At 39.8% G+C, this 22,620-nt stretch overlaps 1 protein-coding gene across 1 annotated transcript in view; it reads right to left on the bottom strand.

Moving 5' to 3' along the window:
* The window catches only part of DGCR2 (DiGeorge syndrome critical region gene 2), a gene marked incomplete at its 5' end in the record, with an annotated part of 43,359 nt that overhangs the window by 6,557 nt on the left and 14,182 nt on the right, over positions 1–22,620 (bottom strand). The window contains 6 exons of the mRNA XM_082491754.1: positions 262–465; positions 1,706–1,882; positions 4,556–4,632; positions 5,600–5,810; positions 7,982–8,107; positions 16,507–16,653. Of these exons, the coding sequence (XP_082347880.1) occupies positions 262–465; positions 1,706–1,882; positions 4,556–4,632; positions 5,600–5,810; positions 7,982–8,107; positions 16,507–16,653 (942 nt within the window). The remainder of the gene's footprint in view (positions 1–261; positions 466–1,705; positions 1,883–4,555; positions 4,633–5,599; positions 5,811–7,981; positions 8,108–16,506; positions 16,654–22,620) is intronic.

A 22,620-nucleotide genomic window follows, 5' to 3' on the forward strand; every position in this document is an offset into this window, starting at 1 on the left:
CTACTGAAAATCCACAGTAGCGTCAACTTCCATACAGAAAATAAGCTACTGCTGCTCCTATATAAGTAGCATCAAGGATGGCTAATAATTTTCAGCCACAGCCTGATTTCCCGTGATTCGAGATCTTTCCCCACAGGGGGTTTGTACCCAGCAATGTCAAGGCATTGAAAGTATACGTCATTTTGAACAAAGTTATACCCAAAGATAATCAAGTTGAGCACTGATTTTTTTCTTGACAGAATTGTAGCAGTCAACTCTTACCTGGGTCTAAACATGTAAATTTGCAGCACTCCTTAGGGTCTTTGCGATACTGCTGACACCCCTGGGGCCGTTCACACAAAGCAGCCACACACATTTCAGGTTCACCGTTGTGACATGTGCAGCTCAAACAGGGATCGTTCCCTTTTGGAGTGAAATAGTAGCCTTCATCGACAATGTTGTCTTTGATATCAACGCAAGTCTGGCCTAGAAGAGAAACGCACATCAATATTCACGTGCCCGTGAGCCTGTCGGACAGGAGCCCAGTTTCTTCTGCTACATTAAGTGATTTGTAAACATAAGCATACCACCAGTTAAAAGCCACACCTTCACATTAAAGCAATTTTGAAAAGGAATCTCCAAGGAGTAGGGAAGATAATGGATAGTCTGAAGGCACGCAGGGATGATTTACTGCTCAAAATTGACAAAGTGAGTTTTAAGCATCAAATGGAATTGACACGCTTTCAGGCATCCTGTCCAAGACACAGGACAGCAAGTGGTCTGAGAAGCTTAAACTTCACTGTCATACCTGCTGCAGCTCCCTCCCTGCCTCCTGGTACATGGGAAAAGCTGGATCTTCTCTGGACCAAACCTACAGGACACTCTTACCAGGCCAGGCAATAGTACTTCCACTGCTCTAGGCTGCACCTTGATCCCTGCCCAGCAGAGGAAGTTTACATGTGTTCTGTCCACTGCCCTTTCCTCCCACTGACCTAAACACACGTACCGAAACCAGAGAGAGGGAACACGGACAGCACTGGAACCTGCCAGCTGAAGCGACTGCTTTAAAGAAAAAGCAAACTAGAAAATCTTCCAGAACTGCAGTAAAAGTTCAACAACTTTTATCCTTCTTGCAAAGAAGCACCATCTATATCAGGTATCTTACATATCACCTGAAAATACTGCCAAGAGGTATTTTCCCTCTGTTGGTATAGAGCCTTTTGGAGTAAAGAAATGCAAGATACAGAATGAAAGCCATTTTTTTCACTTTAATTCAGTAGCTCCACTTGCTCCCCACCCCCTCCTCCCCAGTTCTAATAACTGGCTGGAAAGAATTTAAGAGAAGTTGTTATATTCAAAATAAACCAGAAACAAGTGTTTCCTCATTTTCATGCGAAGTTAATAATTTAAGAGTGATAAAGCACTTTTGGTTTTTTAACCTTTGGGGTTTTCCCCCAAAAAGTCTACTTTATTTTGGGGCTGATACAGCTGCTTAGCAAACACTTTTTTAGTGAAAAGCTGTACTGTGGCTGACAACCACATATTATGATGCTCTTATTTATTTAAACCAAACGGAAATTTAACTTCCCCCCGCCTTTTTTTTTTTTTTTTTTTTTTTTTAAATTCACTGGGCAAAAGATAGAAAGGACAACTAACAGATTTCCCCACATTTGTCATATGCATATTTAAACACGCAACAGTTCACACTGAACTAAAACCAACTTACTCCTTTTGCAGAGGAATGAAGATTTCTCATAGCAGTTTTCAGCATACCAGCTGTGTAAACCATGGTGCCGAAGGGTAGGAAAACGGAAACACTGAAGCTGGGCACAAAGAACGTTTTCATTTTCAGACATAGCCGTACCAAAGATAGGGTCAGGGGGTAAAAATACTTCTGAAGAGCCTAGAACAAGATGGATCGATATAAGCAGCCTGCGGGTATGCAAAGCTTTAGGAAGGCTCCGTAATGTCACTCATTTCACGCACACCAACTCTGCTACAAGGCGACTGTCCTCTAGCTTTAGCTTCCATTAGCAACATTCCTCCGGGGGAAGGCAAACAGCAGGGAGGGAAGGGGTGACTCATAAGAGAGAAGAGGCTGCTGTTTTCAAAGTACTGGGTAATTTTGTCATTCTGCACCAGTAGGAGTGATGTTCTGATATCTCTACAAGCGCTGCTTTCCCGAGTCCCACAGGGTTCGCCTGCCGATTTGTATGCATCCCTTCAAATAACGCTGAGTTTGGCCACACTTGCTACTGGTGGAGCAAGAACCCAGAGCGGTCTTGTACCTGGTACCCCAAGCACCTACTAGTGCTTCCAAAGATGCGTGTACATCTATCCTGTGCGGCGCACTCCAGAGCCGCTTGTTCAGAGTGCTGAACAGTGCTACGCAGTGGTATGGACTATTTGGTCCTTCCAACTCACACACTTGTTAAAAAGAACATACTGTGATGGGTTCCAGTGAGGACTTAGCATCAAGTTATTTTTCCCGTGCCAGAGATTACTGCATGAACATATAGCCCCACAAACACAATACTTTGGGCAACTACAGCCTGATCAGAGTACACTTAATGATTCTCCACAAGTACTGCAATTGACAAATTCTTGGCAAATTTCATATTTAACATTAGTAACCCTCTTAGCAAACAGGAAGAAGGTTTACTCAAACTAGCTGATCCATTTCAAATTTTGTATACGCCGTGGCTTATTAAAACACGAATCACAAGCACATAAACCATTGGTGTAAATGACAGCCTTGTAGGCATACGTATCCCACCGGTTTCGGTAGTAGAGGGGAAGCTATTTCACACTTTCAATGTCTCCTTTTCTATTGGAAGCTGTTAACATCTGTGGCTTTTTAGCAGTATGAAAAAGCAATACCCCATTTGATACCCTATACTGCAAGAGGTGTTGAGGGCATTTTATAACTTTTAAAACGGATTAAAATTTTCAAGCTACAGGACACTAAATTACTTTTTCAAACAGACAATAGGAATTCAGAGTCTGTCTCACACGTCAATGAAACATAGGTAAAACCTTTCAGAATGTACCAAATGCTACTATGTCTTTTATTACAAGTAGGTATCCCTTTATTAAATAAAAGGCTTGCAAACAAAAGACTATATAGCATTGAGAAAGCTTACATTTATATAATACATCAAATGAAATAAAACTTATGATAAGAACAGGTATCATGATTTCGTACAATTTATGCCTCCCTGGCTGTAAACACCTCGTCAGCAGATGGCAGTGCAGTCAGCTTTCCAAAGAGCAAAGAAAGGTACTTTTAAGGAGAAAGGGTTTGGGGGTTGTTTTTTTGGGGTTGGTTTTTTTTGTTTGGTTGGTTTGGGGGTTTTTGTCTGTTTGTTTTCTCTTTGGGCTTCACAGAAGAAACCTACCTATACAAACAGTTTTGTCCTGATCAGAAATCACTATTATGAGAAAAAGTTGGAACTTCCTCCCTCCCTCTCTCCTGTTATCCAAAGACATCTTCAGGTGCTTTACTTTAAGGAACTTATGAAAGCGTTCCTGCCTCCACAAGAAGGAGCAGTTTGCTTTAAATATTCAGTCAACCCCGTTTGCTTAAGTGACAAAAGAAATCAATGTTTTTGTGCACGGCAGCACAGCAAACAAGTACTGTCATTAGAAAGCTATGCAGGGTTCTACTACTTCTCATGTGTCTTAAGTATTTTCAAGACCCAAACGTTCCACAAAATTCTGTTTGTAATTATGTACTTGTACCTAATGGACAGTTTTCCTTCCAGATTTTCCATTTTCCAAAACTGTATGAGAAGAAAACTATTCAGATTACTTTTCAAATGCTACACTGGAATTTACAGTGCTGATTCTTAAAAAAGTATTTAGACATTCAATTCTACACATAAGAGTTCATATAATGACTTTAAGATTAACTAATCCCTCAACTAAATTAGTTAAAAATAAAAGGTATAGAAACTGCGTATTCAGCAGAGGGAGCCGCTTGCTTTGCAATTGAAAAAGTTCAGCCAGTGAAGCCTATTAGATTAACGTTCAATTTTTCACATAAACTGGGTTTTATTTCGGGGATTAGGCAATTTTTTTCTTGGTTTAAGTAAACTACCTGAAGCACTTCAAAATGAAGAAAATCTGGGTAATTCTGCAAAATTCAAGATTTTTTTAAGTATAAAAATTGGTAGAGTTTTATAAAAAGCTAAAACCCCCCAAATATCCTACACCAGTCTGTGCAAATACTAGAATCGTGAATCAGCAGTTCACCTAGACATTCACCACAAAGAATAAGAAACTACAGTGTCGTTTCCTTTTTCTGAGTTTAATCAAGGGGAAACATCAAATAAACTGAAAAATATGCTCTTGCCACAAGACGTCAATGTGAAAAACTATGAAACTTCTTGCACTTGAAAATAAGGCATGTGTATCGAGTATTAAACTCTTCCATTTCGATACCGTAAAGCAAAGCAGTTCCCCCACATTATTTCAACGCTACCACTGAAAGAAGAGATGTTGTTCTTGCAAGCAATATTCATGCTTTTAGACAGTTTCCACAGGCCATTTAACTAGGTAATAATCTGAGGCCTACCTTTATAAGCTACTTCCCAGTGACCTTCTAGAGAGTGATTTCGATTGGTGATCACATACTGATATCCAACCCAGAACCTACAAAAAAAAAAGTTAAGATTCTAAAGATACAAGCCAAGAACATACTAACAAATTAAAATAAATTACACAGAACCTTGCAATGTCTTTAGACTTAAAAAAGATCTTTAAAAACATTCTGACAATTTTTTCCTTAACATTTCAGCCCACATGTTGGCAATGTAGAGAGACTACAATTGAGGAATAGAGGAAAATAATCGATAGCTTTCTATGTTTGCAAATGATAACTCACCGTGTTTTTTATTTCTCCTTATAATAAGCACCTTATTCTGTTATTATGGCAGCACTTCAGTATCTCAAACCCCAAAACCACACAAAAGCATCCAGAAGTCAAATATTTTATAACAACTTATGTCAGACTGTTACAGACCAAACCCTCTAACTCTCCAGAGACAGAGCTACACCATTACAGAACCACTGCTGGTGATCTGTCATGGCAGGCCATGAGACTGACAAAAAAAAAAAACCACAGGCAAAAAAAAGGAATTATGTTTGTTGTGAACTAATGAAATAAAATATCTAAAGTCACCGGTTCTTACAACTCAAAATGGCTTTTTACTTCATTCTTATCTCAAACTTCCAGTCTTTGTTAGAGCTACTGGTACTCAGTGGAAACAAAAATTCTGTTAAAAAAAATTAAGAAATATTCTTTCCGTACAAGTTAGTGCAGCAGTAAGTCATTGTAAAATCCATCTTCCCTGCTGCAGTTCAAGAATACCAGTATGCTGCTGAGACCGCCTGAAGATAAAAAGACTCTGTCGAATTGTAGCCTATCTGCTAATGCTGATTAAAACATAAAATACAGATGGCCACCACCAAACAGTTAACCAGAATGCTCATACTGGGCTATTAACTTGAAGTCCATTTTACCATTGTATTTTCTAAGCAAACTGAACTGACAGTATTTGTATCGCACAGAAACCACTGTCACATAATACAAGATCTCTGTCCTTTCCTTCCTACTCACCTACGCTGGTCCTTTCTTACAAATGTTTTTTCTTCCAAGTCCCACTCCTGTGCCAGGATAAACCTTAGCTCCTGGTCTGCAGTGAAGGTGGCGAGGGATCCATTCACCCGCTGACATGTCTGCACAGCGTCCCAGTAGTTCTCCCCATTTAAATACACTCTATAACAGCTGGCTGTGCCCTCATAGTGGTGCCATCCTGTTGGGCACTTTCCTAGGAAACATGAAGAATAGAAGGGAAACCATTCCCCCCAAATTAGGATCTTCAAGATAATGCATCCTGATCAGTTTATGACAAGGCAATGCATAATCACTTGGACGTGTACACACAACACACTGTGTATACTTCGCCTCACCAGGAGGACACACATGTGTTACCGATCACAGAAGACTTTGCCGCAGCTTTTGATAATGGAAAATTTTTTAAAGTGTATTTTAAAAGATGCAACTCCTAGCAATGTTTCATTGCACAGTGACAGCCCTTAAAGTCTTTAATTAAGACTGATGATCTACTGTGGAAGATATTTCCCTGCACATCTTTATAAATCCAATCAGTTTGATCAACTTAAGTCAAAACAAGCAGCAAGAAAAAAAAAAAAAACAGAGGGAGCCAATTTAATGATTCTGTCTTTCTATTAGGTGGTTAGTGATACATCCAACTTGCTGTGAAGTTTTCAACCTACATTTACAAAAACTCTCAGTAGTACTCACATAATCCTGATCCCATAGTCTACCAGTAAAGACGATGGGGGTTCTGAGGCAATTGTTGTTTGCTTTGGAAAAACATCACTGCAAAGTGGATCTTTAGGAAGTAAGAAGGTGATGGTGTGAACTGCTGTCTCTGCTTTCTCTCAGTTAGCTGAATTGAGGGAACATGCAACAAAAGCCTTGAGGCATTTCTAGATGAAACAGGCCCACAGGCTTTTGCCTGGCATTCTTAGGGGTGATGGGTAGAGAGAATCGGGAGACAGGTGGATGAAATTTAAAACAGACACGAAATACGATTTTAGCACCTGCATTTGCAGTATTGATTTTGCACAACACCTAAGAAAGGTACTTTGAATTCACAAAGTGCTTTATGTTTGTTGCATGCATTCACAGAGTTCCCGTTCTCAAGCCTCTTTATTCCCTTCAGAAACAGTGATCTTTATCATCAAACAATGATACACAGACTTAGATTTAAACTCACATCACTAAGATGGGACAGAAAACAGCATCAATCAGGCTGCAGAGCATATTAGATATTGCTGCATCCGTTTCTAAATTGCTTTATTGTCCTCTATAACTTTTACTAACATAATTTAGCTACCAGAATCCATGGCAAATCAAAATACTTATTTTAATAAGCATTTTCATCCTTAAAAAAAAATTAATAATCAGAGTCCAAAGAAACTGTTCCCAATTACTGCCATAATGTCTTCCCCCCATGTCCTCTTCCTAACCTGTCCCACTCCTTCCCTCCAAAGCTAATCAGTGCAGTCTCACATTCCCAAATCACTGGATGATCTCTGGAGCAAAGGGGGAACCAAGATAAGAGGGAGATGACAGGGGAGATTTAAATGTTTTGGGCCTGGAGAGATTCAGAGGCAGCAGTCACTACAAGCTATGATGAGTGAGGAGGACACTTGCAGCGCATTTATAACGCTTTAGGTAAGGCTGGGACCAGGATGCCCGCAGACAGTGGCACTAGCAGTGCTGCAGGTGAGAGGGTAGGATGACAACGAAGTGATATTTTTGAAGATTCCTGACTGACTGATGGGAGTAACATGGCAAAACCCATTCAAGTGCTACATACTTCCTTGACAGACTTTGTCTTCAGAAGTGAAGAATTCCCTTAAGTTCCCCACTGCCTAAAGAATATTTTTCCTATTAAAAAGGATACAAAACTCAGAACATCAGAGATGTACTTAATTAACTAATAATAGTGCAACGTCTTTAAGATCATCTTCAAAATTACTTCAATCAAGTGCAATCCGTTTTGGTTTCCCCCCACTTTCCAGGGGAGCAATCCTACACGCAAGCTCACACCAAAGGACTAGGGCTAGACTAGTACCCCTGCTGCAGGCTGAAACCATCACTTAAACCATGGGCTTAGTTTTCTGTAATTGCAATAACAGAAAATTGGAGCTCCGGTCGCACAAAAACAGGATTACTGGGGAAGTAAAATTCTTTGCATGTATTGGCCTGTTATATAAACTACGCAATGTAACAGGACATATATAAAAGAAATGTACAAAAGCCTTAAAAAGCACTGTGCATGAATAAAGTCTATTCAAAAAGCTATGCAAGAGAAAAATCTATTAATTTCTCCTTGAAAGAAAAATAGCCTAAATTGCAAAATTAATTAGCAGAAAGATGGCCCAGATTTCCCAGTCTGCAACTTACTGCTAAATCGGACAGGCTGTGCCACATTGACAGTGTGAAAGCGGGTTGTCTCTCCTCCTCTCCCTCGATTGTGCCTGGAGTCCACATTCTCCTTCCCATGGTAAGTTCGCTGGTCCCCTGTCAAGCCTGGGGACCAGAAGGAATAGTCAGTACTGGAGAAAGACGCAAGCAAAGGCAGATTTCATCTTATTAAACTTTCTCTGGGTTTTATTAAAGACATAGATGATAAGTAGCATAGTCAGGTAAACAAAGATGGTAGATCCCTGCAGTAACAGCTTGGCCGTTTTACATGGTATGTAACTGAAATACCTACAACTGAAAAGAACCAACAAGCCATTACACGAGTCTTGCAGAGTAAGCTAAATATTTTGGCAGATTCTCAACAGCCTGCAGTTGCACACAGGACCGGACGCTCATCATTGCAGTTGCTGCAGCAAATGCATCATCCCCGCAGCATTTTATCAGTACCTCTTTACAGAACTACCCACTCTCCAGCTGCTTCGTTGCTCAGTTGTGTTTTCAAGAATATAAGATGACTTCTCCAATACATTTTCCAACACATTCTCTGAGCTCTAGGACAAAATAAAAATCAGGAAGGGAAACCTATCTTCAGCCAGAAGAACAACGCTTTCCATTCACTCTCGAGCTTCTAAAGGAAATGTTAGCTCATTATTTCTGAGACAAAAACACATACACACACTTATCTCAGCACCAGAGCTTCTAACGGGCATGTGTGACAACTGGATTCAATAACTGTGGAAAAAAAACACTATGCAAGATGTTACTCCAGAAGAGGGGCTGCGGGGCTCCGGGGCTCCACATGCCTCCCAGGAGGAGCTAAGGAGCACGCAGTTCAGGTGGATATGCTGCAGGATGGGCAAAACTAGCAAGATCCTAGGTAGGAAGGCTAGCACGGTGATGGGGAGAAACCTTTGAGAAAGACGGAGATGAGCAGCAAGAAACATTAATCTGGAAACAAGGAATTAACCTTAAAAAAAGAAAAATTAAGAACAGCAGAATTTAAGCATTAGAAATATCTACTAGTATGTTATCTAATACTACGAGATGTTATTAAAGGCAGTAAGAGTTTAACCAGCACAAAAAGCAATGCAGACATTCACTTCTATACAAAAAAATCAGCTTATTTTCCTTTAAAGCTGATTAGCTCTATTTAGCCTAGCTAAACCAAATAAACCAGTCACGGTCCCAAATAAAGAGGAGCTAGATAGCGTTCGTCAACAGGTTTAACTACACCTGTTTCAAATATACTCAAAACTATGTCAATAAAACTTTCTGACTATCTTTAGAAAGCAAGAGGTCCACATCAATTTCATAATTTAAACCCAGCGTTGGAGACTGTTCGGTGTATCACCTGGAGGGAAAGACCTCCAGAAAACCCACCATCAAACAATGCACTCCTTGGAACAAATGTTACCAACAAAGAGCAAAAAAAATCACTAGCTGGAGCCCAGGAATAGCAGAGTAGCTTTGTGTTCGTCTGGTCTAGCACACTCAGTTTGCCCTGGGTTAATGGGATAAGCAAGCGATATTTAATTATCACGTTATCCTAGGAATTACATGTCTATAGAGATCACCCATTAAGAAATGGCTGTGCATAATAGACTCCCGTGGCCTTACAGGAATAAAGAAGTAATTCTACTGTTCAATATTAGAATAGGCTATTTATCACAGGCGAGAAGTTAGTGCCAAGAAATTCAGTTAGCGTACATTTCAAAGGGCACGAAATGGTAAAATAATTTGACAGTGAAGATCCCTGATTATTTTTCATTACTTTAAAGGCCAATCTATTTTTAGTTTTAGAATTTGACTGTTCTTAATCCTAATGGTTCAGTAGCATAGTATTTACACTACGATTTTCAGAGCGATACCGAGACACTAAAAAAGCAAATCTTTAATTATAGAAAGACCTTAAAAATAACACTAACTAATGTAGAATGCTTTATCAAAGATGAACTGAGCTCAGCATGGGGAGCTCTATTTTCCCATAGCATTAAATGGTAACAACTAAACCTAAAGAACCAGTAAGAACCAAATGCACAAAGAATTAGTTCCCTTTCAGAAGTGAGAGCAGATGCAACACCATATGGCTGACCCTTCACAGCTAAACAGAACGCCCACAAGGACTTAACAATTTACCTCCCCCAGGAATAAAGCAGAAGTTCACAGGTCTTAACATGCAAGGTGAAGAAAGGGTTACTTGGGCTAATATCTTACATTGACAGAATTGATGCCAGATGCTTTGAAAAATAGCTACAGGTCCCACACAAAGCGAGTTCAATCAGTCCTCACCCAGGAAGCAGGACACTCCTTCCTTCCCCAGCATCTGCCCGTGGCAGCAGACTCACCGCTGGAACCAGGCAGGACTGAAAAGGCAGGAAGCAGCCACCACAAGTCACTTCTCCTTCAAGCCCAGCACTGTCAGCTGCCTAATAAACTGGTGCTCTTCAAATATTAAATTGCTTCTATTTGACCTGAATTTTTGGTCTCTGAGAAAAGCACGATGACAAGTTTTTCCAGGGCAATAAAGAGACACTAATAAGCCTCTAAGTCACTTGACTGCCACTTGACTGAAAAGCCATTGCAGATTCTGGTGGCAAAAGTAGACTGGTTTTCTATTGTACTTTTTCAATATTCTGCAGCAAAATTTTCTATGTACTTTGCTGTTCCTGCTTCCTTTATAAAAATACTTTTTATCTTTAAAAATAAGTTAGTAGTGCCATGGACTAAGCGTTAAGATAACAACCTAAGCCAGAAGATCACAACCTAACCGTATTTGAGTCTATCTAGACACTACAACCACAAATAATACCAGCAACAGTAGTATTTTTACTAGCCAAGACAGACAGTTCCCTTTCCTTTGACTTCATACAATTATAACAGAATTGTAATTTGCTTGTTAGTTGGTGGGGAAAAAGGAAGAATGGGTTCAAGTAAAAATTCATGGGGCACAATTTTTTTTCTCCCCTCAAATACTATAGTGTGGTGGACACGAGCATCCTCCAATCTGTTTCCAAATGGATCAAGTCATGATTAGTATTCACCAAGCTCCTTCCAATTTACAGTTGCTATCTAATTCAGTCCACCACAATTACAGCCTAAGTATAGTGCTACAGATCAAGAAAGTTGCCCAACACTGGTGATTCTGTGTCTATTTGCAGTTGTTTAAAACTTCAGGCGACCAATTCAGAATGGAAATTTGCCATTCTGGATGGCTCCTACTACATTTTATACTGGTAAACTTTTTCAGATCTGAATGAAAACAGTTCAACAATTGTTCAGAACAAAACTTAAGAGATCGGAAGGGGAAGAAATTTCGCTTACATTGCTAACTACCTTTTAGTTGAACAATCGCTGTCACTGCAGCCTCCAAAACACTGCCTTGCTACCTCACAGAAAAAGCTTTGTGCCATGTGTACAGGTTTTGCTGTTCCTGTTGGGGACATAGGAAAAAAGTTTAAGTCTGAAAGAAATAAGAGCTTGCCCATTATTCACAGAAGCTGGAAGGAATTCTGTTACGTTGTCCATGTTCTTCCCTGTACATCCATGGAGATTACTCTGCTGCATTTATCCACAGGATCTCAGCAACACTTTCGTTGCGCGCGGTGTCTTATTAGGGGAAGCTAAGCACACAAGCGGAGCAGAAAGCTCCTTTTTCGTTCCCCTCAGTGCCTCCATCACTCAGACCAAGTAAAAGGAAGCAAAAAGCCAAGCAGTGCAAATGGAACGTGAGCTGAGACCACACAAAAGTGAGAGCTGGCACCAGCTGAGACAGGAACAGCCAGAACATACACATGCCGAGCAGCACTGCATGGGGGAACAAACATGACGCCAAATGGAAAACCGTGTTCGGAAGAGCTAGAAGAGAAACTGCAATCTGCCTGGGTCTGGCAGATCCAAGGTCTGCTTTGCACCAGAGAAAGGGCAGGCAGACAGAAGACACCGACTGTAATATAGAGAGATCCTTTTACGGTCAGGACTCAAAGGGGTGAATATTGGATTTTGGGAAGTTGAACTAGTTTCCAGGGTTACTGTGTCATAGATGACAAGTCACTAAAGCCAAACCCTTCACAAGGATGGATGTACTATGTCAAAAATAAACTGTGAAGCAACCAGGTCTTGACATATCTTATTTGTTCCAAGATTTGAGTTTCTCCTGTTTAAACATGCATATTCTCAAAATTTACATAAAAAGCTGTCTTGTCCCCTAAGCTTCAAATTTTCAGTCCAGCATATTACCTACTAAAAGCTTGGAAAGCTTTTAATTCCATCTAATAATTTGAGAGGGAAGAGAACTCTAGGATTAAATCCAGTTTTGTGCCTAAGGATTTGGCAATACAGTTCAGAAGTCCCCAGAGAAGAGCGACTCCTCTCAGATCAAGCAGCTCCATGCTTTGCGTTATCAATTGTATTATGCTAGGAAATAGATGCCAACCAAGAACAGCATCCTGCGGTGCTGAGCACTATTCAAAGTAACAGACTGACAGTAAAGAGCTTATAAATTAAACACCACAAAGCAGGGTAAAAAGGATGCATCATACAGGAGTTCAGCAAGGGCTCAGAAAACGTGTGGGAACAATCAGAGGTTTTTATCATTATGATGTAGCTTTAAAAAAGATGTACTAAAAAGTGCACAAATGTCAACAGTCACTTCAATCAAACAATATCCTTGGCAAACCAAAACACAAAGCTGTTCATGATCACTGCAAAACAATGTGCTGCAGCTGCTGCTTTATCCGTTACTGGCCATACCTTCGGCCGGCTCCACAAAGGAGACTCTGCAGACTCAAAGGTGATATAGCGATCACCAATAGAACTGCAAGCTGAAAAAATGGTATGAATCGGATTTACGAAAGGCACTGGAACTTAAGACATCCGTTCTCCATTCATACGTAACACAAACAAACATCAAACCTGTAGCATAAAACACAGGTAAACAGCCAGAGCTATACTAAACCCTCCTCCGCTTGCTTGTACTGCTGAAAACGAGTTTTGACCAGAAGCCCTGCAGAGAAGGTCGGATATTTGGAGAAGCTGATCTGATATTCTGGTAAAAGCAAAGCTGGAAATCCAATGAGCAGTAAGTAAAAGGCAAACTGCAGAGCCCTTCCTGCTTACGGGCTTAAACACAGAACTTTATAAAGGTGGAAAAGTTATGTTGCTACTTTGATTACTTGTATAGAAACGTAAGAGGAAATGAGTAGAAATAATAAATTCCCATTTGCAAAAGTCCCTATTTAAGATATTAATATCTGTTTCTACCATTTCACAGAATACATCACTTTGGGATAAACTATTTTTAGGATCAATTACTGTTGGTATGGAACAGTACACAAATTTCATGAGCCTCCACTGCTTAAGTAGAGGACAGTTGCAGACACATGCTACACAAACCCTCCCAGAAATTTTTAGTATGCTTACAAGAGCAAAGAGCCAACAGTTTTAGTCTACCAGAGAGATGAATTGAGGGTAATCACTGCTGCAGATTCCACTATCATTTGCGTGCCTAGTGGGAAGGGCAGAGGGAATAGCACTTTACACACCGCAAGTTTGGGACTGAAAGGAATTCCATGTTTTAAAGGAAAATGTTCATTCTGAAAAGAGACAGTTTATTAATTAACAATCCTCTTATTTTAGTAGGCGCTTTCTTACTAACATGAATTAAATCAGGCCTAAAAAAGGTGAACTTAACCAACAGTGCCAAATAACAATGGCTTTGTATTAAACCTTTGGAAATACCAACATGACTAAGTAGTCATTGAAACACAGTAGTCATCACCACCACAAAACCCTAATTCACTGCCATTGATCTTTTCCGAGCTGCTCATGTTGGAGTGTGCCATTAGTACCTTAAAGGCTGAAAAGTAACAAGCTTCCCAACCGGACTCAGAGCCCTTTCTTGCAAGCTTTCTTTTCATGCTTCAGAGAGATTTCATACCTTTTAATTTAAAGATATTTTAATTCTCCAAGTTTCACAAGTCCAGGTGGCTTCACTAAACTAGTTCTTTTAGTGTTCAGTCTGCCTTTATTGAAATAAGAACCTTAATTAAAAAGCATTTAAATTTAGCTGAATCATCCCATGATTGCTCATCTAAACCCAAAGGTATTTTCTAAATTTAAAGCTGCATCATTTCTTGTTAATTCAGTGGCCAAATAAGAAAGTTACTACTCTTGAGTATGACTATGTACTACTATTATTAGCAGCAGTAGCTCCCCAACCAACGTCGCAGGACTAAGTCTCTCCTATGACTGGTCACATATGTATGGCTTTCCCCAACATAAGAAAACCGCGCTCTTCCAAACTTATTCTGACCTCAGATTTACTTCCATTCATACTATTCCTTTTTATACTCCAGCACACCATTCACATGCACACCAGCACACCAACCTTTCCTTACTCTTGACAGTTCTGAATAATACATGCCCTTCAACACCCATTTCAGGACACAACGCTATCCCACCAATTTTTTGTTACAGGTATAATAGAGGTTTTACATCCTACACCAGTAGTTCTTGTTCCTCTGGTTCGCTGGCTACACTCCTTGCATTACTGTGCAAATATCTCAGTTCTTTCATAAACGCCACACCCAGCTTTCTGGCTGTTTTACTGAGCACAGCCTTTTCACCAATTACTTATCCAATTACTCTTTTCATCAAGTGGAATACTTTCCTCCTCAACGCTGTCCATCATTTTTCCCCCTCTAGTATTCTTTATGTATGTTATTCTCCTCTTCCTGCATACAGACATGGTGATGAATCAAGTCTCTCCCACGCATCTCCTTTCATTCCTTAACTTAAAGTTCTTTTCATTGTGTCAGGCCAGACAGTCCAGTGGGACCTACACCCCAAACAAAAGCAGAGCCTATCTACTGAGAAATGCTACTTTCATAAAATCCTCTACCTAGCCATATACCAAATATTCTTTGTAACTCCAGTCCTTGAGTCAGCATCATCCTGTTACATCCTCCATGCAACAACTTAAATTGCCAACTAATACACTAGGCAACAAGAGAAGATAAAAATACTCTTTCCTATTAATGTGGATGTTCCAATATTCCCGCGAGCAAAACCTTCAGTACTTTTTGAATAACTCCAAACATTAACATGACTCTGCTTTTCCCTAGCCATTGACTTCCATTAACCTCAAGAATTTTATTAGGTCCCTGTTTTTTTCATATTTGGCCAAAGTTAGCTGAAAAGGAGGAACAACAACAGCACAACTATAAAAGCACCTTTCTTCAGGACATCCACATCATAAAGAATATCCTTAAACAGAGTATCAGTGGCACAGCCTAATTTTCAACATCAGAAAAAACTACCAACAGTTATTTCCCCCATGCTGCAAATATATACACTCACACAAACTAGCCAAAAGCTTTCTAAAAAGAACACTGAACACATTCTTTTAAGTATTTGTGCATAGCACACACTGGGGAGATGGCTAACTATAGCACAGTTTGAAAGTTTGATTGTTAAATGTACTTCCCTAATTCCACGAGCAAATATATTTAGAAGAGCTTGTTGCTGTAAGATATGGATGTTACTATTTTGTAGCAACTCTCTAAAATACCTCAAAACTCAGAATGATGACAAACTCAATGTTGCAACGACAATGCCGCAAAGTTCATGGGGTTATCTCCCAAGCAAATTAAGTAGTTTAGTGGAAAAGAACTTCTTCAAACTGTTTTTGAATGTAATTTAGTCACACCGTAGAGATAAATGTTTTGAATTACAGCACAGTTGAATTCATGCTTTCAGATTCCTGCTTCGTTGTTCTTAGCAAAAAAAAAAAAAAAAAAATTAAGAGGTCCCTTCACTTTTAATACACACAGACAAAGAGTTGCACTGGCCTGTTTGCCAAGAACAAATGAAAGTGTTTGAAATAGTGATTATATATTCACAATCAAAAATTTTTGTTTGCCTTTTTTTTAAAGACAGCTCAGTATTCAGCAGCTTCAGCAGAGAAGCACTGCCGGTGATAGGCTCCTGAAAGCATATGATCATGAGTTTATGAAGAGTAAATACACCAGCTTGCTCGGCAGGACAAAGTTCTCCACTTAAGCATAAGAAGCATAATCAGAACAGGGAGCAATAAAAAAAGCTCTCTATCTAAGTTCAACAATGTCACCCAGCACAGTTTGAGTGACATATTCATACAACCAAAACAGTAATTCCGAATTTAACCGCAGGCTTATGTGTCATTCTGGTTGAATTGCAACATGATTTTTTCCTGGTCATGAAAGTCTCTTTTTAGACTAGAAACTCTCCTCATCTTCAGGGTACCTACTCAGACTGTAAGAACTGAAGGATAATTCAGACAAGCAAAAAAACGTTTGTGACGTTAGTTGCACACAATGAAGAGAAGCCAACTCAAAGTTTGCTAGTAATGGGTACAGTTCTACCAAACAATCTCCTCAAACAAAAACAAGCAAGCGATCTTAAAGAGTCAAAGTACTGCTGCAAAACAAGCTGACGCTGGGATGAGCAGTCTTCTCAGCTTTACTTACCTGGGCAGTCAACTTCATCACTCTCGTCCTCGCAGGTGGGCCATCCATCACACTGCCAATTTGAAGGGATGCACTGGATGGTACCACTCCGACAGGCAAACTGCCCCGGGGTGCAGCGGAGCTCTAGGGAAGAAGAAGAAAGTTGTGCTTTGTTTGAAGTGTTATTTATTCTTGCAAGTCTATACATATATTAATCACCCATCATGTAACGTATTACCAAAGTAAAATGGATAACTCAGCCTGTTAAACACTGCTTCGTTTCAGATCACTTCCATGGTTTAAACTACATGTTTGTGGTTTTAATAGACAGGAGGGCTGGCTTCCAGTGCTTGGGAAATAATTTTCTCAGTCATCTGTAGTAAAAACTTCCTGACAAAGACACCATGCGAGCAGCTATCCCCATAGCGGTACCCATTTACTTCTCGTGAGGCACTGAGGTCTACTTGTTCACTTCTCTCAAAGTTCCACAAAAATATGCTATAGTAGTTAAGTGCTAGATTACGCAATAAATTCAGAATCCTATTTCCATTTCAATCACTCTGTATGCCAGGACCCGCTAGACTTGCACAAATGTCCAGCCAGATTTACAGCCATTTCATAGAACTATTTTTGTAAAACAATTACTAGATCCATGAATGTGTTTTCACTTTCTAGCTTAAGCTTTTTTGTAGTTTCTCCATATGAACACATCCTTTACAAAAACCTGTCAACAGCTGCAAACATGTAGTTCCTGCTTCTGCAAGAGTACTGCCTACTTACCATTATACTGTCAGACCTAATTAGCATTATAAAAAGTACAATTTTTTTTCAAAGTGCTTTTATATCAATTCCATCCATCAAATGCCAGAACCTAATAACTCAGCTTCACTTCGTGGCCCTCAAAATATTTGTCTACACAAGTGAACAATTCAAAGCTTGTTTACAGATCTGCGAGTCACCATCAGCATCCATAGGCTCACTTTCACACCAGACCTTCACCGTCCATCTTTCTTCTGGATGGTGGTTGTCAATTTTCCAACCAATGTTTTTGAACAATTTAGCACAGCTGCCTCTCAGTGAGCTACAATAATCCCAGGTAAGCTACGTCTAGAGAACGAGCACTTTTTTTTTTTTAAAAAAAAGGGTGTTTTAAACACACTCATCCCTGATTTTGAAAGAATCAAGTAGGTAACTGTTTTGCAGGGAAAATTCTCTAAAAGAAAATTTAAAATACAGGTTTGTATTCTCTCATCCACATTTTACAACCTAAGAAAAAAGCTATGATTGCAGTTATCTTCTTCAAACATACGTCTAAACTAAATCAAGACAGAGTTCACATTTCAGTGTTCAGATAACATGACCAGGCATAATAAAGCCAGTCATCGCGCATTCTCAATAAAAGCTGTACCGTACACCGAGTAATTGGCATAGGATATTGCTAACAGGCTTCTAACTCAATGTTAAACTAAAACCCAGTTCTAGTACTGGTTTCTCTTCAAAGCGCAGACCTGCTCTTCTAGAAGAATAAAACCAGGCACATCCTCTTAGCAACCACCTACTCAGAGCAAACATTCAGGTCACAAAATGGCTAAGAACTCACACAGACCTGCCAGACTACTGACGGCAACAACAGACCTTACAGCAAGACAAGAGTGTTCTCACGCAGTTAGAGTTTTACTCAGTCCAAACAGCTAACAGTGAATGAGCACAAGGGAAAATGTAAAAAATAAAATAAAAATAAAATAATAAAAAAAAAAATCTACCAGCTTGGGTCATAATGATTTCCCCCCGCTCCCTCAGAACAAAACCTGAATTAATTTATTTAGCCCAAAGAGGGAAAAGGGGAATAAAGCCTTTTAGTCCCCCTGATTACGGGAATAAAAGGTAGAGCTTCACTCATCCAGTGTAGCAACAGAGAAAATTTTAAATCTAATTTTGGGGAGGGAGAGATCCCAAGCCAAACAATCACAAAATCTCAAGCTGAAATGAGAATTATTCAAATTTCAAATTCACAGAAAAGCGTCAACTCTTCAGGAAATCCCTGCAGCTTCTTTCACAACTTTTGTGCAACACCAGCACGCAGTGGAAGGTTTCTTAGAAAGTTCTACTATTGCAGTTTCAAGTACAGAATCTACACTGGAGCCCGTGGTAGATATTTTAACACGTGAAAGACGATCCTCGGCCCAGCTCCACGTTTCCATTGCATTCACCTGCACTTACGGCAAAATTCAGTTCAAAATTCAATACTTTAAATAAACGCTTTATTTTTTTACTGCTCGATTTTAATGGAAGTCACGCACGCACCCTGTGAAGAAAGCTGCTCTGCAGACCTCTGGTTTCACAGGCAGCATCCACCAGGAAAGCACTGCAAGCCAACACGTGCATGAGAAAAATCAGTAAAGAATACTTTTGTCTCTCGAGAATTTCATACATGCTATTACTATTTTACGTACTATTACATATGAGTGGTTCAGATAAAAGGATGACTCCATCCCACCATTATGAGCATTAAAAAAATGCCAGTTACATGCCGTAATGTCATTACTTCCTGTATTACAGACACTCCTCTCTGAAGAATGTAGATACATGGAAGCGTACAAAACATTTCTATTAAAACACCGCTCAAACCAGCTGAACAATTGTTCCCAATGGAAACCATGCCATGTGAGGTGCACTAATTATTTCAGACCAAGGAACACGAACTGCCACGCACTTCTACTGCGGAAGGGAAAAAAGTGACACTAAAAGAAATACTGTGAAATTAAGATCTCCATATTCTGCAAACACTGCCAATAACACCCCCTGAGCTATCCTAACCCAGGGCCCATATCCCCACGCATTATTGAACTACCTAAATCATCACGCAGTTTCTGGAAGAGTTTCATCTGAATTATTTTGCCTCTTCATGCTGCCTATTATGGTTTAGCACAAAGAAACAACATTCAATGATCTGAGAAAATCTAAGCACCTCTTTCACTTGTGCTCAGGGTGGGTTTGGACATACCCGATGGCCTCCTTGAGGACTGATGCTCAACATCAGCTCTTTCTGAAACCCCTTGCCATTGATGGAATGCAGATTTCCACTAAGGCCCCACCATCGGCACACCAGCAGACTGTCATCCAGACAAAACACGGCAGCCCAGTTGAGCACAAGGGCCACCTACTGACACCGTTCCCTCGTTCCGTGTGCCCCATGCAGCCCTGCGTGCTGGGATCAAGACTCCCCCAGCAGAGCACATCAGCTAGCCAGGGCAGGAGCATTCAGAGGTTAAATACATACTTAAAAATAGATGGAAACCAATAATGAACCTGTGAGATACTTGGGCAAGGAACAGAGAAATTTGGGAGGCGAGGATGCACACGATAGGTGCTAGTCTCTACAATCCTGTCAAGCATTTCATTTCAGTAGCCTATTTTTAAGTCAAAGCAGGAGAAAAATGAAAACACTTCAAGCCTGTCTCTTTACCACAGAAAAGGCAAGTCATGCTGCCAGCAGCAGAACGGGATTCATGAAGACATATGAGCACTAGCAAATGACAGTACAACACAACATAACCATTCCTCCTTCCTGAAACACGAGCAATCACTTCACACACAGTCAGACTTTGTACTTTCCAGGAGTGTGGTAAATAAAAACTGTTTTTTCACCCATATAAGACTTCCAGTTCTTCAAAACAATAGCAGAGTTTCAAAAATACCCATCCCACTTCTGTCCCTAAAGTCAGATATCCCACACTGTTCATAGCTATTGATGGTAACTCACAGCAAGGAAGGATGAGGAAGAAAGTATCTTAAACCATCACCTTCTAGCAACACTAAAAACACGTATTTTCCACCAGCTGTTAAAGCAGAAACATTTTGTATTTTCAATATTGTAATGGCACAAGTTCAGCTACAAGCAAGCAGCTGTTGCAGCAGAGGCACCGATACAACATTAGCTAACGGCATCAACAACTGCCTAGAAGTGAAAAAATAGAAATGCAACCGCCTCCAGCGTTCACATACAATGTGACGAGCTACATCAGCAGTATTTTGATTCACGTATGAAATTCTAACATAAAAGGCTTCTTTTCCTTTTAACGATCAGATTCAGTCTTTGCTATGCCACGGCACACGATTTAGTAGACTGAAATCTCATTTTAGAGCAATTAAATTCATCTGACATTTGCTGGGAAGAAGGGAGGCACATAAAACACTAGAAATAGCAGCAATTGTAGTTTTTGCACTATACATAATATAAACTTACTAAACATCACAAAGTTCAAGCAGTGTGAGAACGTGAAAACACTTCAAGCAACAAGATGTCATAACAGTCTCTTCGCTTTGCCTTCTCAAAGCACTTCTACGACGTTAACCCTCAACAATCTCGCCAAACACCGCATCCTTCTCCCCGTGGTTACAACGAAGCACAGAAAAATTACACAGCTTGCCAAGGGCTACAGATAAGCTGAGCCTATGAGCAAAAGTCAGCTGTCCTGACTGTGCTTCCATGCTTTCATGACAACACCGTGTTTCTTCCCTAAAACGCAAGCAACCTGCCCGTTCACCAGCACACTCCTACCTGAACCAAGGTTTGTCTTCCAGAAGTACCAGCAATTAATAACAACGTACTCCCTGGTAACACTTCACCTGTTCTCTCTAGCAACAGTTTATTAAGAGATACAAATTGGCCAGAGGGAGCAAGAAACTCCATAACTTTGTATAAAAAAGAGAAGAAAGATTGGAATCCGGTTCAGACTGTGTATCAGTTCTACAAGCTTAATACATAACCCAAGATACAACTTACTGTTGAGTGAAGGCCAAAAAACCCAACACCAATTTGTTGGGACACATTATTAGACAATATAACCTGCCCACGAATCACTCACCTGAAAGAAGTCCTGCCAAAGCTAGTCGTGGACCTGTAATTTGAAATTTAAAAGAAAACTTACAAAACAGTTGGAAACTTAATTAATCAAACACCAGAAATAACAGGCAAGATTATAAATCAATTTAAATGGTGCCACACAAACAAATCTTCATCTCCTTTAGTTGCCAAATATTATTTTTCTAAATTAGTGACAAAAGAGACAAGATTTTTGACTAACAGAAAAATCTAGGTTTCATACAGGAAAAAAATGTTTTCAAGGTAGTAGCTTACACTCTCAGAGGAAGCTTTTGTTACAAAGATTTTTCCAATTACATGTTGAATTCCAGGCATTTCACAGCACTCATAACTTGTTTCAATATAGGGCTCAACTAGCTTTTTAGATTTTCCTTACAGCACGCTAATTTCCGGATTTTCTGCTAAGTACTCAAAACAGACATTTACAACAAGCATTATCCACAGGAAGGACTTAATGTCAGATGAATAAAATACACACCCACCCACCCTGCTTTAATTTACAGCCAGCTTCACATGTTTCATAAAACAAACACCTTTTTGCCATTATAAAATGAACCAGGAAGCCCTTTCACGTTTAATCATCTCGTGTAATCTTTCCATGTAATTGGGAATGTTTTCCTTCTGGAGCCTGACAGTGCTGGGAAGCCACAGTGCATCCTTCCCGCAGCAGACGCACACTTGGGCAGTGAGCTGCTCCAGGCGTTACACTACCCGCAACCTGTATTTTCTGCTTCATTTTAAGTCTTGTAGAGGTGTATTTGTACTAAGACACCTCCTGCTTACATTTAAACTGGAACTAATTTCTTATTCTTTTTTTTTTTTTCTACAGGAAAAAAAAAGGGGGGTATTAGTGACTCAAAACAACCATTTTATTTGAAAGAAAGGCAGGGAAGATCTATATCCACTAACTAAGATTACTTTTCAGTACAGTAAATCTCATTTTAGAGCTTCCAGTATCAAAACAAGATTGTCACAGGCACAGGAGACAAAGTGTTGGTTCAGTGCAAGTCCACTTTGCTAATTCTGTTTTCTGAATGAATTTAATGAGTTGGCAAGCTTCAGATCAAACAAAGCTATTGTCTACCCACATTAATTTTAAGTCAGTTCAGCTACGGTTTGTCCCCCTGCAACCAGAAAGACTGCATGCTCCAACTAATTCAGCAGAAATACGGTTGTACAGATCCAGTATCGACTAATGTGGAATTGGGGCCTCATAATAGTTGTCTGCCAATGAAGCTAGAACATTTACT

The sequence above is a fragment of the Vanellus vanellus genome, assembly GCF_965231255.1.
Source record: "Vanellus vanellus genome assembly, chromosome: 16".
Classification (NCBI taxonomy): Eukaryota; Metazoa; Chordata; class Aves; order Charadriiformes; family Charadriidae; genus Vanellus; species Vanellus vanellus.